The following is a 15,091-nucleotide window of genomic DNA, read 5'->3' as shown; positions in this document are numbered from 1 at the left end:
GTCAGGATCTCAAAAGGTGGGCCCATAATACAGATCTCACATTGGTGGTAGAGATGCGTGCGCTACGTCCCGCCACGTCGCAGAAACAAACAACCGAGAGATTAAACGTGGACATCCACTATGGAGCCCAAAAAAATTTCAGGTACGTTAGTTGGAGATGATCAACTGACAATTTCTGTATCCATCCGTGGTGGGTTTGTGTAACGTGGCCACTGGCAGGATCTGGACCCCACATGGACGCAACACTTTACATCTCTGTGATGTGGGGCCCTCAAAGCGTTCAAAAGTATAATAATGGCTTAATAACCAAGAGGGTTGTGGTGGGGCCCTAAAAAGATTCCTATACGAAACCACTTTTTCGTGGGTTTATGGTAGTTTAGTGTACATCGAGAATATTTTATCAACCCAACTAGGCAAATGTGCGAGATGGAGTCCAAATAAGATCCCGCTTCTGCATGAAAAGATTCTGAACCAACGGACGTATGGTATCTGCATGTAAAGATTCTGTTCTAACGGTTATGTGAAGATGTGGACGTTCCCAATTGACTGGTTTGTTCGTATACCATTATGGCTGTTTCGTCATATATAGCGAGAGGAAGAGACAGCGGAGTAATCAGTAGTGGACAGTGGACACACTCTGTATACTCTGATCTCTGTTTAGTGTCGCTTCTCGCTTCACTTCTGAAGCAGTAGCCATGGCATTCTCTTCATCCTTCTCTCCGTCCTATGGCTTCTCGTTCAGTGCAGTGGCACAGAGTGACAAGAGGAAGAGCTGCAGCTCTCGATGCCGCCACCATTTTTCTTCTTTGTCCCACATTTCGTTCCCTGGTGCTTTTCTTCGACACTATTCCGCTCCCAGGTTAATTATCTTCATTTCATCTCCACCTGTAGCTTTCTCTTTGGAAATTGGTCTCCCATGCATTGAACAGTGTTAATAATTAGTTCTTCATCGGACTGCATTTTGGTTCCTCTGCTTTCTTTGGGATTCTGAGATTGATTTGATTGATTCACTTTTGTCTGTCAAATGGGTAAGGGTATTTTAGGGCTTTATTTGAGATTCCGAGATTGATTTGATTAATATCTGTGTTGTAGTAGAATCTTTTGGTGACATTGTGAGCTTGATATGGTAGCTTTATCGCTATTGTGTTGGATTGTCCGTTCATTTTGTTTCAAGTTTGAGTTTTGATGTAATCATGGACTCTTCTGGGTACATTGGTGGGTATTTGGGTAAGTTGCACTAAAGAGACTACCTCACGGCTGCAATGCAGCACCGCAGACAGTGGATGATGATTCTTAATTACTATGGTTTGCAAGATGGATCATGGCATAGCGTAAGATTATGCTCTCGCCTCTTCTTTTTGGTTATCGGTGGGTCATTTACCTTGGAAAAATAAGAATTCAGTAGACTATGCATTGAACCTGAACAGAAATATTTTAAATTTCACTTGATATATTTTTTTTTTCATATGCATTTTTTTAATAATCGGCAGAGAACAAATTTCTTTTCCAATATTCAACCGTAATAGCCTTGTCAGAATAATCATAAAATTTCACAATACTGTAATTTTCATAATTAAAAATATTTAACGATGCATTTTCCCCTTTTCTTTCCTTTTGAGGCGGTCTATTATGTTTTAATGAGAATACTGGTTATCATTTCTTAACTCATTTTCTGCTCAAAATCACAAAGAGGGCAATGATTGGATATGCACAAGATTTATCACTCTATGCAGTGCTTAGGAAGAAAGGAATCAAAGGATCTTCTCAGTCAAGAGATTATCTTATAATATTATCATCTTGATTGCCATTACAGTTGGGCATTAGATGCCAATGAAGGAGGTCATAGGAGTATCAGTTAATGCAGAGTTCGTTTCTAGCTTTTCTCTACAATGGCAGTGAAGCTGTGCAGGACTGGCTCCTCCAAAGTGAGTGAGTGATGAAGCTCAACTTTGACAGCTGTTCAGAATCTAGAGACCTTCAGCAGTAGGTGGAGTCTTCAGGGGACATGACTATGCTGTTGTTTTGACCTTTTTCAGGCCCTATTAGGAAGGGAAATTTCATTAGAGTGAAGTCCCCACTTCCAGCTCTTCTCTATGGCTTAAAGTTGGGTTTGCCTCTGGGTTTTTGAGACTTGAGATTGAAGGACACTTTTAAGTTGTAATTGGTTGGATGGAGAATCACTTAGAGGTTCCCCAATCACTAAGACCCTTCACTTTTGTCTCAGGTTGTAATAGCTAAAGCATTTGCTACCCAGGGAAAACAGCTTGCTTAGATGGATTCCATAACAATCCAACTCTCTCACCAATAGAATAGATTCAAAGGGAGTGACCTGGAGATAGTTGATTAGGGGTCAATGATCGATTGGAATAGCTTCTGCTTGTTATACAAACTGGTGACCATGTGATGGGTGGTCTTTCTGTTTGCTTTACATGATCAATTTGTGCTGTAGTTGCTTGAATGGTTCAAAGTTTCTATTTAGTTAGGCATTTCCACATGTGAAAATGGGATATTTTGGATTTTTTTTATCCCACCAAAAAAATATTTTGGAATTTTTTATTCAGAAATATGGAATATCTAAGGAAACTGATGAAATATTAAAAACATGGAATAATATTTGAAAAACTTCATGACATGCTAAAAGAGTTATACTTACATACTCAAGACCTAAAAAATAATAATTTACTATGTATAAGAAATGATAGAAGATTACAACATTTAAGTGGATATAGATGGAAAATTTGATTTATGATCATGAGAGATGTGTATCCACATAAACCAAATATGACTCTTATTTCCTTACTCCTTTTCTTTGAGGCATTTCAAAAAATTTATCCCTATCTTGAGTGTTGTGGCCATAGTATTGCTATTCAACATGAGTAGAATTGTGTACAATTCACCATGTTATAAAATATCTGCATGTAATCATCCACAATCTTCCATTAGATGAGGAAATTTTATTATCATCTGGTTATTGTAAAGTCTTAATTACTTAACTAAAATCTTATAAGAACTTAATATTCTAAAAAACCTAACTGGAGTTAGATGATTCATGGGTCTAGAATCAACAAATCCTAGTTTTTTCTCTTTATGTGAATCTGTGGTTTGTACACTTTCTATTCCTGACAGTCGTTTCAAATTGATTATATGAAACCTGTGAAATTTTTAATACTATGTTGAAACTTGGAATATTTGCAGATAACAAATTGAAAACTTAGCTGATGTATCATAAATTTTTAAAATGTTGAGAAAATGCTGACAGAAATTTGGAATTATTTTAAATCGGGGTGTGTGTGTGGGGGGGGGGGAGGTGGGTTGGGGAAATTTTGCTATGTTTCAGGTAATTTGTGAACTGTTATTGGTTGCGTCTCTCTTCCATTGTTCTTGGGAGTGAAAGCTTGTATTTTTCATTTATTCTTTTGGTCATTTTGTAAAGTCTTTTATTGCAAATATTTTTCTTTTTTTTGTTTCTTCCCTTCTTTATTTCCTAATGTAGGAATCATTCCTTCTGGTGCTAGTTTTTTTGCTTAATGTTGTCATTAGTAAAAATATTTTCATCTGGGAACTAACTTGTTTTTCCCTTCCTCCCATGGCTAATGTTGTTATCTGTTTTTACTTTTCTAGAAAGTTTTTCTTCTGCTCCTTTACAAATTTGTATATTTTTTATATTTTGTTTTTGAAGCTTTTCTTCCCATGTTTTTTCTTCCCTTTTCCTCTTTATTTATTTTTTCCCTGTTTCTTGTCAGTTGCTCAATGATTTTCTATTGCTATTCTCTTTTCAGAATTGGTTGTGTTCCTGTGTGGGGAAAAAGGCAATCATGTTATGCTCAACTCTATGCTCCAGTTGCAGGTCCTTCCTCCATCCATTGTTGTCGTAATGGCTTGGAATCATAATCACAACCTTGAGAAGCTTGTGTATTTACATTCATTTGTTAATACCTGAGTGACCCCTTTTTTGGCAGATCCTTTGCAGAAAGAACCTGAGGAAAGAACACCACTTCCCAAAGGCAATATGTGGTCTATTCATAAATTTGGTGGGACCTGTGTGGGTACCTCCCAAAGAATTCAGAATGTTGCAAATATAATTATTAATGATGATTCAGATAGGAAATTGGTGGTTGTATCTGCAATGTCAAAGGTGACAGATATGATGTATGATCTCATTTACAAGGCTCAATCCCGTGATGAGTCCTACTTATCAGCACTGGATGCTGTTTTAGAAAAGCACAAACTAACAGCAATGAACCTACTTGATGGAAATGATCTTGCTAGTTTCCTATCACGGTTGCATCATGACATCAGTAACCTCAAAGCAATGCTTCATGCAATTTATATAGGTATTAATCTCGTATATTCCTCATCTAAGTCAAATTATGCAATATAAACTGTAAAACAATGGTAGCCTTTCTGAATGACAGCCAATAGTGAAATACATTGTTGTGATATTCAGTACAAAGTTTATAGGTTGCTTGTAAGTATCACTACTTTGGTGTATATTCTATGTGTTTCCTTCAGATTTGTGAATTTTTATCCTAATCATATTGGATTCTGCCTTCATAGAATTTGGTAGTGGTGGTTTGCTATTGACAATGTAAATGGAATCTCTTTGAAAATTGAAAATATGATAATTATAACATTTGAATTAGGGAATATGGAATCCTATTGATGTGATAAATGAAATTCTCTATGCAATCAAAATATGGGTCAATACTAATGAAAGTTACCGTTTCCAATAAAAAAAATTTCTCTATGCAATCCTTAGAATTGAGGGAATGTTTTAGGTGTAGAAAATTGGAAAACGTAGTTGTACTTAATCTAATTCTTGAATTGGTAAACAAAGTGTAAACGTAATTCTAGGAATGCATATTATTCAGAGTTCCCAGTGTGGCTATGAGTCTGAGTCTATGTAATGAATCAAATGAAATTGAATAAGAAATTTTTAATATTTTGTGCTTTCTTGGTGGTAAGATTTGCAATTTCAATTTTGAGAGTATTTTCTTCTTCAAAAATACGACAAATTTTAGAGAATATTGGAATGATATAAAGGAAGTTCTTATTAATGGTCATGACCTCTGTTTCTTTTTTCTTTTTTGTTTCCAAATTAAATACTCATATTCTTCTCTATTGATAATCGTATCCACTCCTCATCTATTTCATGCTACCTCCTTGGGTCTCTATTTGCACAATAGTGGTTTAGTATTGAATTTATCTCTATTGTGTCTAATATGTTACCAAGTCATCAGTAGCACATATGGCTCCCAAGGCACTTTTCTCCTCCTAAAATGTGATAAAGAAACTCCAAACTATCCTTGCTTATGGAGAAAAATATGTGATCCATTATCTTCATTAATCTTGGATGTGATATTACCAGTTTGTCATTTATGAGCCCTTGTAGTTGGTTGTTAGCAGAAAAAAATTAGGTAAATTTCTCACATAATATGATTCACCCAATTAGGCTAGTAAGTAGTATGTGGATTTTTAGTATTTAGGTAGCCCCCATTTAGGGTATCTTATATCTTTGCTAGGAGTAGAAACAACTTTTTGATTCTGACTTAAAAATGTAAATAAACAGGATGGAGTAAAAGATTTTGACTGCAGAATTTTCTATTGAAAATCCTGGTATATATTCCCTCTTTAGTTTGATAGAAAGCGCAAGGAGTAAATAGATTAATAACATTTTTATGTATGGTAGATAAGTAGGGACAATTTTTTTTTTTTTTTTTTCTGAAAGGTAAGGTAATTTTATTGAAACATAAAAGGCTGTGGATGACTTTTCTCCCCACATTGAATCAAAATCTATAGAAATTTAATAGTGTAGGGAACCATAATCCGTAAAGTTTCATGAATAAGGTTATAGATGGTTATCTCCCGCATGCAAAATTGAATTAATATCTTTTAGAGAGCCATAATTAGTCAAGCTTCATGAAAAAAGGCTCTAGATGGATGTTTCCTCTACATGGGATTAATTTTCTATTTAGAGGCAAGGAAAAAGAGAAAAATGGAGAGGAGTAAGAGGGTAGGGGAATAGAGAAGCATGGCTTCCTCATAGAGGAGGCTGTATAGATGTAGTCATGAAGAGATGGGGAAGTATCATCTTTTCTCCTACCTTCATAGACTTAGGTTGGACTTTAATTCTTCACACCTCCTTTTCTCTTCTTTCTTGTTTTGTCCTTTTTGTTGCTGGAACTTCAGTTATTAGAATGGCATTAGTCCTCCTCTCTGTAAGGAGAGGGGTGTATATAGAAGAGGGATGTAGATCAAGGTTTAAAATGTCGATGTCGACGGAAATGTCGCTTACCAAAATATAGGACATATGTCGGAAATGTTGAGAGGAAATATTGTAAAAATTAGAAATTGTGGAAATATTATGAAATATGTGGAAATATGCAATGATATTTTGTAAAATGATAAAAGAAGCATTAATACATATTTCTAGACTATTATCTTATTCCCAACCATTATATAAAGCTAAGAAACTAAGATCAATAACAAATTAGTAAATGACGATTTACTGATTTGTTATGCATTTTGATGTTTTTACAAGGTTATCCGATATTTTCTTTTCTTGTTTTTAATTCTGATTTATTATAAATTCTAATATATTTATTTCACACTAGTAAATAGAAATACATTTATTCTGATATTTTAAATATTAAAGTTATAATACATTATGTTTTATTATAAATTTAATAAACTGATTCTCCTTTTTGTAGTATTAAGATTATGATAAATTCTGATTTCTTATAAAACTTAATGAATTTATTATGATTTTTAATACTAAATTTATAACAAATTATGATTTAGTATAAAATTTAATGAATCTATTCTGATTTTTTATATTAAATTTAGAATATGATTTATTATAAAATTTAATAAACATTTTTATTTTAATAAATATTTTAAAAATACTAACTAGTTAATATTTTATTACTTGAAAAATATTTTATGTTTTATATTATAAAGTAATTAATTTATTCTTTTGTTTTTATTTTTTGTTAATTCTTTTTTATAAATATTTTATTTGAAATATTAAATAGAAATTATTAATGGAATAATTTATATTAATATGCTGTATTATATTAATATAATATACTAATATATTATATTATTGATGTACATTAGTCGACATCCTGTTGACATAATAGGAAAAACTGTCTTTTTTTTTGGTTATTTGAACCGATTTGGTTGACATTTCCGAAATATAGGAAATGTCGACCGAAATAATGTAATTTTTATATTACCATCCATTTTCATGTCGGTGAGCCTTGACATCGACATATGTCGGGTGACATTAGTGAAATGCCGCGACACTTGAAACCATGATGTAGCTAACTCCCCACACCTCTTTTCTTAGGGTGCTATGTGTCACCCCACTTGAAGAGGGGTTTAAGGTGGGAAAAAAAGCCCTCTCTTTATGAAAAGACAAGTGACATTCTCTTTAAATGGATACTACAGGCCCATGAAATGATTTATAAGTTGTGATTGGGGCCCAACTTCCTTTTAAATTAATTTATGGCCTGCTGTTAACTTACATGGATGGGCTTTACTATCAGGTTTACAGACTCTCATTTATCTAATTTTGCTGTCTTGGTCTTTGAAATGGTGGTCACCATTTAACTACCTTTTCTAGCTTGAAAATATCTGGTTATGGTACACCTCTTCAACATGCATAGCCCATACAGTTGGTGGGAGCTTCCCATCCCATACCTTTTCTCTTCCCAGTATCTGATGTATGATCTGTTACCACATTGAAGCTAGAACTACTTTCTGAAATACTTTTAGGGGCTTAGATGTGATATGCTTTTCTTTCCCTTTTTATCTTCCTAGGAAACTATTTATTTTTTGTAAATGATAATGGGTAAAATCTCCCTTGTCCATATTATCTGTAATGAGGAACCTTTTAAAGTCTTTTCTGTAGAAAAATCCATCTATTGGGAGTTGCTCACCTTGTTGCACCCATTTTGAAACTTCACAAAAATGTTTTAGGGCTCCTTTGAACTTGGCTTCAATTTGCACAAGTTTTGAAGGGTTCCGTAAACTTGATATGATTTTGTTGCTTATTTCTTTCTGAATGCATAATTTAAGCTTTGTTAGTATGCCATTTTGATCTCATACAGTTTTCAATTTGTACAATTACATTGAAAGAGGCATTCTGGTCATCAGTTTAATTGAAACATGCATGATACTTTGGACTATATGCTGGTTTTTCTTGTTATTTTGGTTTCTATTGTTGGTAAATAGAAGCTGCTAACCAATGCAGTTGCTGACACCTTAATGTATTGCAGCTGGTCATGCCACAGAATCTTTTTCAGATTTTGTGGTGGGCCATGGAGAGTTATGGTCTGCTCAGATATTGTCATCTGTTGTCAGAAAGGTGCAGAAGTTTGTTGCTTTTGGAGTGCTAAAGTAACTGAACATTTTAACTTTATAAAACTTATTTTAAGTAATTCTCTTGGTGCAGCAAGGAGTGGAGTGCAATTGGATGGATACTAGAGATGTTCTTATTGTAAATCCTACCAACTCTAATCAAGTTGATCCTGATATTTTGGAATCTGAGAGAAGACTTGAGAGTTGGTTCTCTAAAAATCCATCTAGGATAATCATTGCTACTGGTTTCATAGCCAGTACACCCCAAAATATTCCTACAACACTAAAAAGAGATGGAAGCGACTTCTCTGCAGCTATAATGGGAGCTCTATTCATGGCCCGTCAGGTTACAATTTGGACTGATGTGGATGGTGTGTATAGTGCAGACCCCAGAAAAGGTTTGAACTGGTGCTTACTTGTGTACTTGGTTAATCCATTATGAGAAATGATAGGAACTCTCATTGATTTTGATAACTATGCTTTTCATAGGTGAAATATTGCATTCTGGAATCTGAATGAAACTTAATATGGGCTTGATTGTAAAACCAAAAATAATTTCTTTTCTGCAGTTAGCAAGGCTGTGATATTGAGAAAATTGTCATATCAGGAGGCCTGGGAAATGGTGAAAAATTGACTACTCTTCTTATATTGTTGGAATTGTGAGATATATTTGTTGATCAGACATTCCTAACAAACAGCTTACCTGTATATGCAGTCATATTTTGGGGCAAACGTTTTGCATCCACGAACCATTATCCCAGTAATGCGATATGACATTCCAATTGTAATAAGAAATATCTTCAATCTCTCTGCTCCTGGAACAACTATTTGCAGGCTTCCTGCTGATGAAAATGGAGATAGTAAGCAATTGAAGTCTCTTGTTAAAGGATTTGCAACAATTGACAATTTGGCCCTTGTAAATGTTGAAGGGTAAGCATGCGTTCCATGGACCCAAGCTGCATGTCTTTTTGCAGCTGGAAGTATCTCGTTTTGTTCCATTCTTTTTGCCTAATTTATGTGTTTCAAGTTATTTTGATGCAGAACTGGAATGGCTGGTGTTCCTGGTACCGCTGATGACATTTTTGGTGCTGTGAAAGATGTGGGAGCTAACGTTATAATGATATCCCAGGTACATATATCCTGTTGATATCCATTACATGGGTTCAAATGAATAATTTCTGTTTCTTAATGATTGGATAAATGCAGGCTAGTAGTGAGCATTCTGTCTGCTTTGCTGTGCCTGAGAAAGAAGTAAATGCTGTTGCTGAGGCTCTGCAGTCTAGGTTTTGTCAAGCATTGGATGCTGGGCGTATTTCACAGGTGTTCTACTTTAGTTTAACTAAACAGATGCCTACAAAATAGCATTGTTATTTTCTGAAAGAAACTAACTTTGTCCTTTTCCAGCCTTTTCCAGTGTGCTTAGTTCCTGGATTTTCCAATCAATACTTGATGTTCATTGGATGTTTTAAATTATTGCCTCCACAGTTTCTATTTCTTAGGGCTTCCTTTGGGGCTTGGTTAATGGTTATTGGAAAAGGCACAAGAAAATTTTGGATCAACATTCCTTTCCTTTGGGGGTAGTACTGTAGTAGTCAGTTTGATAGAGTATGCCAGCTAGTTTGCCTTTTTTTGACAATAGTAGTATGCATATATTAAAGGAGGGTGAGGTTCCCCCAAACAAAATATACATGAATTCTCACTTGGAGGCATATACAAAAGGTATTGGAGTCAGAGAATTCCTTACCAAAGAAGGCACTATATCAGACTAGAAAGTTGATGTCAGAAATGATCTGCTCCCAATGATTACAGAAATTTTGGTATTTTAGGCCTCGAAACTCCTTAAAGAGGCTAGACCAATGAATGATAGATCTTTCAAGCTTCAACCTTCCCCATTATATGTTCCTTTGTCATAGCTTTGTGTTCGAAGATCCTTCTATTGCGTTCTCTCCAAATCAACTAGCAAATAGCAGGAGGAACCAATCTCCATTGGATGTTGCCACAGGGACTAAAATCTTTTACTCGCCAAGAGGAAATTAAATACTTGAGATTTCTTGGGACTGTCCATTGTTTATTGAACAGCACCAAGCAATGGGACCACACACTATAAGAATAACAACATTGAATCAAGAGGTGGGAAACAGATCGGTTTTAGAGCCTTCTACTTGCAGTAAGCCACACCTCACTGCTGCAGTTACTGGTTGTCTATGCACATGAATGAAACATTTCTGTCTACTATTTCTGATCTTGTCACAAAACAGGGCTACTCCTGGGTCCTCATGTGCTTGTTTCTAATTATGTCCTTCCTCGTCTTGCTGGCCATCCATTTCAGCATCCCCATCCTTTTTTTTGATCAATGATGGCTCATCTTCCTCATATTTGATGTACTCATTTTTTTGATACATTGTTTTCTGGTTGCCCTACACTTTGTCCCATATAATGTTGGCAATCTTAAAATTTTTTCCTTTTAGTCTTGTTGGTATAAGCTGGTGTTACAACACACCAAATACATCTTTCCACTTCAACCACCCTATTGTAATCCTGTTTATGAAAGTCAATGCTCAAAATATTGGTGTCAGTTTGAAGGAATACAAGAAGATTGGTTTGATTTTCTCTGTGTTGAGATTTATACGTTTTTTATGATAGTATGTGCCGTAAGGGCTATATTGTAATTTTCTTCTTTTTATGTCACTTAAGTATAAATAGTAAAAGGGGTGCCACCAGCCAAGATTTTTTCCCCTCAAACTATCTTTTTTTCTCTTCAATTCTCTTCTCCTCTATTTTTATTAATTCTCTAGTGCAGAACATGGTATCAGAGCCACGTTCTTGGGCGGTAGAAGATCTCAGATCGACTTCTCTATTTAAACCTTTTTCTTCCTTTCTTTCCTCAACTGTGGAAAGAGTTCTCTCCTTTGGGCTGATCAGACCAGCGATCGCACATCTCTCTTCCTCTTTTTTCTTGGCTGTAGTGACAAGGGAAGTGCGTCGGGTTGTGTGCCTTTTCTTGTGACTGTAGTGGATCAAATGATCCTGTGCACAATAGGTATGTATTGTAAGCAGTGTGTGCAGTATTGGTGATGAATAAAATTTGTCTTTTGGCTGTGTAGCCAGTGTATGAGAAGGATTTCAGCAGTTCCTAGCTTCCTATTGTTCGACTAGGGTTTGACCCCTTATTTTTCCTTCATGTGTGTTTGATGTGAGGTGTCGAGTTCTATTTATTGAATTCAGATTGTGTTTTTTTGGTGGTTTGGGTGCTTGAGTGAATGGCAACTGATAATTCTGCATCATCTAGACTTACATCACCTCAGGGAACATCTACTGTTGGGGCTGAAAGCATAAATTTCCCTATGTTTATTACCCCATTGAATGGATTAAATTATCTGGAATGGTCTAAGGGAATAAAGTTGTATGTTATAGCCAGGGGGAAATCTGGCTATATCAATAAGAAGGTCAAGGAACCTAAGATAGGGACTGCTGAATATGATAGGTGGGATCAAGAGAACAGTATGGTGATGTCTTGGCTCCTTGTGGCTATGGAACCCGGAAGTGAGGAAGAATTTTATGTGGACTGATACAGAAAATGAGATAGGGGAACAGGCTAAATTGACCTATTCAGAGCAGAGACACTATGCAAAAATTTATCAGTTCTAGGTTGAATCCACTACTTGTAGGCAGGGAGGCCGTAACTTGTTTGCTTGCTATTCAGCTCTCACTTCAGTATGGAAGGAGATAGATCATTACTAGACCATTGAGTTGAAAAGTGATGATGATGATGATGCAAAGGCGTACAATAAGTTTGTTTCACAATAGTGGGTGTTTGCATTCTTGTTGGGGCTGAATCCTGTGTATGAATCTCTCAGGTTTCAGATTTTGGGGAGTAGTGATCTTCTTTCTGTCCAGGAAGTCTTTGGTTCCTTTCCATAATACAATCTAAGTAGGGAGGCTTGCCTCTTGGGTTTTGGCCTTGAAGGGGTTCCAGCATGAATCTTTATGGTATGAGGTATCTATTGACTATTGCAATGTAGGAGTGTGCAGGACTTGTAAGTGCCAGTGTGAGGGTGGTTTAGCTGAGTTTGGGTTGCCTCCCTACACCCTTGTTGTATTTCATTAATAAAATCTTATCTTATCTTTTTCAAAAAAAAAGAAAATTCTTTGTCTTTTATGTTTTTTTAAAGTTTTACTTAGCATGCTCTCTTCTTTTGATTTATAAATCATGTATTTTTGTAAGTGTTCAATTGGAACACTCAAAAATTATTGAAATTTGACCAAAGTTATGGAATTTTGATTTGAATTTCAATTGGGTAAATTTTTTGAGAAAAGGTAATGTAAAATTTATTGAGATATAAATAGTAGTACAAATTTTGCTTTGGTTACCATGGAAGTAGAAGTGTTTTGGTGGAATTAATTGGTTGTGGTGAAGTTTTAAAACCATTCTGTTAGAAACAACAGATTATTATTTTGAAAAATAGTGACAAGAGAACATTTGGAGCCCAATATTTTGAAGGAATTTCAAGGTGCAACAAATTGATAAGACTTTCATCTTTCAAGTGAGGTCATATACTCGGCCTATATGCATAGACATCCCTCTATTAGTTGGTCAACATGGTTATGTATTCCATAAAAAAATTGAATCTCAGTTGGCTGTAGAAATATCTGCCTTTGAATTATGAAGATTCGGAGTTTCTAGTTATTAAAGGTTCTATGCAGTGTTTAGAAAACCAGACCGGTTGGACCAGTTTAACTGTGACTTAGGACCTTGGCCGTTTCGGTCATACCCCAATAACCGCACTTGATCAAAAACTAGTGGAAACCAGCTGACCTGCCAGTTTGATTGGAAAACCAGTGAACCGGTCCCGGTTTTGCGAAACCGCCTAGGTCCTTAACAATTGAAATTTTAAAATGTTTTTAGTAAGACTTGAACCCATGACCTCTAATTTCTATATGTTGCTTAATTACCCTTAGTCCACCTTATTACTTGTGTTAATTAATGACTCTTTATTGTACATATTACTTTATCATACACGTATTTTAAAAGAGAATGTAAATTAAGAGACTTGAAACCTAGTCATTTGCTTTAAAAATTAAGGAACTTGCCATCTAACTACCATATTTAAATATATTGCAAGTTATAAAATATATTATATATAGTATTTATATGACCTGTAGTATAGATATGTATATGCCATGTCATCACGGTTCGACCCCGATTGAACCTCTGACCCGTGAACCTCTCCCTTCTCTGGTTCTATACCCGGTCTGGTTTTTTGAACATTGGTTCTATGTGTCATTCTTGAAGTTTCTATAGATTTCCTTGCTGCAATTTTTAGGAGCATCAACAGTAAAATATTTTGGTATTTGATTTAATAAATTATTGGTTTTTAACAACTTAAGTTATTCGCTTGTTCATTAACCATGCTTCTTTCAGATTGAGGTTATTCACAACTGTAGCATTTTGGCAGCAGTTGGCCAGAAAATGGCAAGTACACCTGGAGTTAGTGCTACTCTTTTCAATGCATTGGCAAAGGTATTTAGGCTTGCTTCTTTCTTCACCTTCTTTATTAATAAATTACCTTTTTTTTTTCTTGTAAAAGGAAAATGACAAATACCGGAAAAGGTTTCTGCATGTCTATTTTTCAAAATCTTTATGTAGTGATCTCTCATGCTTGAGAATTTTTGTTATTATTCTACCTTGGATGTTCAAGGTAGGTACTGGTAAGGCTATAAATGGATTGGATTCCGATTGATACTCAGAAAAATCATTCGCCTGCCCCAGAAACGAAAGCTAAAATCCGAACAGGATCGGATTTGAAGATCTTGGATTGGATTCAAATCCTATCAGACTTGAACCATATTTGGATTTAATCCATCTTTGCCAATGTTTTAAAAACCAACTTGGAACCGTTCTAGCCACCGGTTTCCGGGTTGACAGTTTGACTGTTCGGTTTGAACGGATGACCCGTTCTGACGAAAAAATTTAAAAATTAAAATAAAAAGGCAAAAAAATGTTGAACGGGTCAAACGAGTTGACAGTTCGACCACCCATGTCAATGGGTCATTGACCAATTCAACGGTTTTTGGCCAAGGACCAGGTTTGGGGTAAAACAGAACAGGTTGCCTGGACGGTTCCTGGGCCAAACGGTCCGACTGTCCAGGTCAATGACGGTTTGAAAACATTGAGTCTTTGCTTCATTTTTTAAGTAAAGAAAAAATTAAAAAAGTTCAGCCCTGTTTGGTTTGCGGGAATAGGGGTCTGGAATCGGAATCGGAATGGACTATTCTGATTCCAACTGTTTGGTTGGGTGGAATTGGAATCCCTCCTGGTGGAATGGCATTCCCCCATTTGAGGGAATGGCCATTCCCATTCCTCCTGATTCTAATTTCCATTCCCATTCCTGTCTGAATCAAACAGACTATGGGAATAGACCATTCCGATTCCGATTCCAACTGCAAACCAAACGGACCCTTAATTACTTTTTAACTTATATATAATAAGTTAATATTATATAAAATATTGAATTTATTATATATATGAATTTATATATAGTATAATATATAAAATTATATTGTTCTATTTTATATATAATTATATAAATTTTATGTATTAAAATTATAATATAATCAGATTCAGATTTTAATTGGATCAGATGTAGTTAAATCCACATCCGTTCCGATTATTAATCGGATGCAGATTGCAAAATTTGAATCCGGTTCGATTATGTAAACAGATAAT

The 15,091-nt window shown here is 35.2% G+C and overlaps 1 protein-coding gene across 2 annotated transcripts in view; it reads left to right on the top strand.

The window, feature by feature from the left end:
- Positions 1–600: 600 nt before the first annotated feature.
- LOC104603257 (bifunctional aspartokinase/homoserine dehydrogenase 2, chloroplastic-like) overlaps positions 601–15,091 on the top strand; it is a 32,880-nt gene continuing 18,389 nt past the window's right edge. The window contains exons 1-10 of one of the 2 annotated variants that reach the window (XM_010267249.3): positions 601–859; positions 3,780–3,847; positions 3,960–4,334; positions 8,283–8,371; positions 8,459–8,762; positions 8,934–8,986; positions 9,080–9,294; positions 9,406–9,493; positions 9,571–9,684; positions 13,787–13,885. In XM_010267249.3, the coding sequence (XP_010265551.1) occupies positions 696–859; positions 3,780–3,847; positions 3,960–4,334; positions 8,283–8,371; positions 8,459–8,762; positions 8,934–8,986; positions 9,080–9,294; positions 9,406–9,493; positions 9,571–9,684; positions 13,787–13,885 (1,569 nt within the window). In that variant the 5' untranslated portion in view covers positions 601–695. Of the gene's footprint in view, positions 860–1,257; positions 1,332–3,779; positions 3,848–3,959; positions 4,335–8,282; positions 8,372–8,458; positions 8,763–8,933; positions 8,987–9,079; positions 9,295–9,405; positions 9,494–9,570; positions 9,685–13,786; positions 13,886–15,091 lie in introns of those variants that run through there. The other variant, XM_010267250.3, reaches the window with a different exon arrangement.

The sequence above is a fragment of the Nelumbo nucifera genome, chromosome 2 (genome assembly GCF_055504915.1).
Source record: "Nelumbo nucifera cultivar China Antique chromosome 2, China Antique-T2T, whole genome shotgun sequence".
Lineage (NCBI taxonomy): Eukaryota > Viridiplantae > Streptophyta > Magnoliopsida > Proteales > Nelumbonaceae > Nelumbo > Nelumbo nucifera.
Note: the sequence above shows the minus strand (reverse complement) of the source record. Positions and strands in the feature narration are given on the sequence as shown.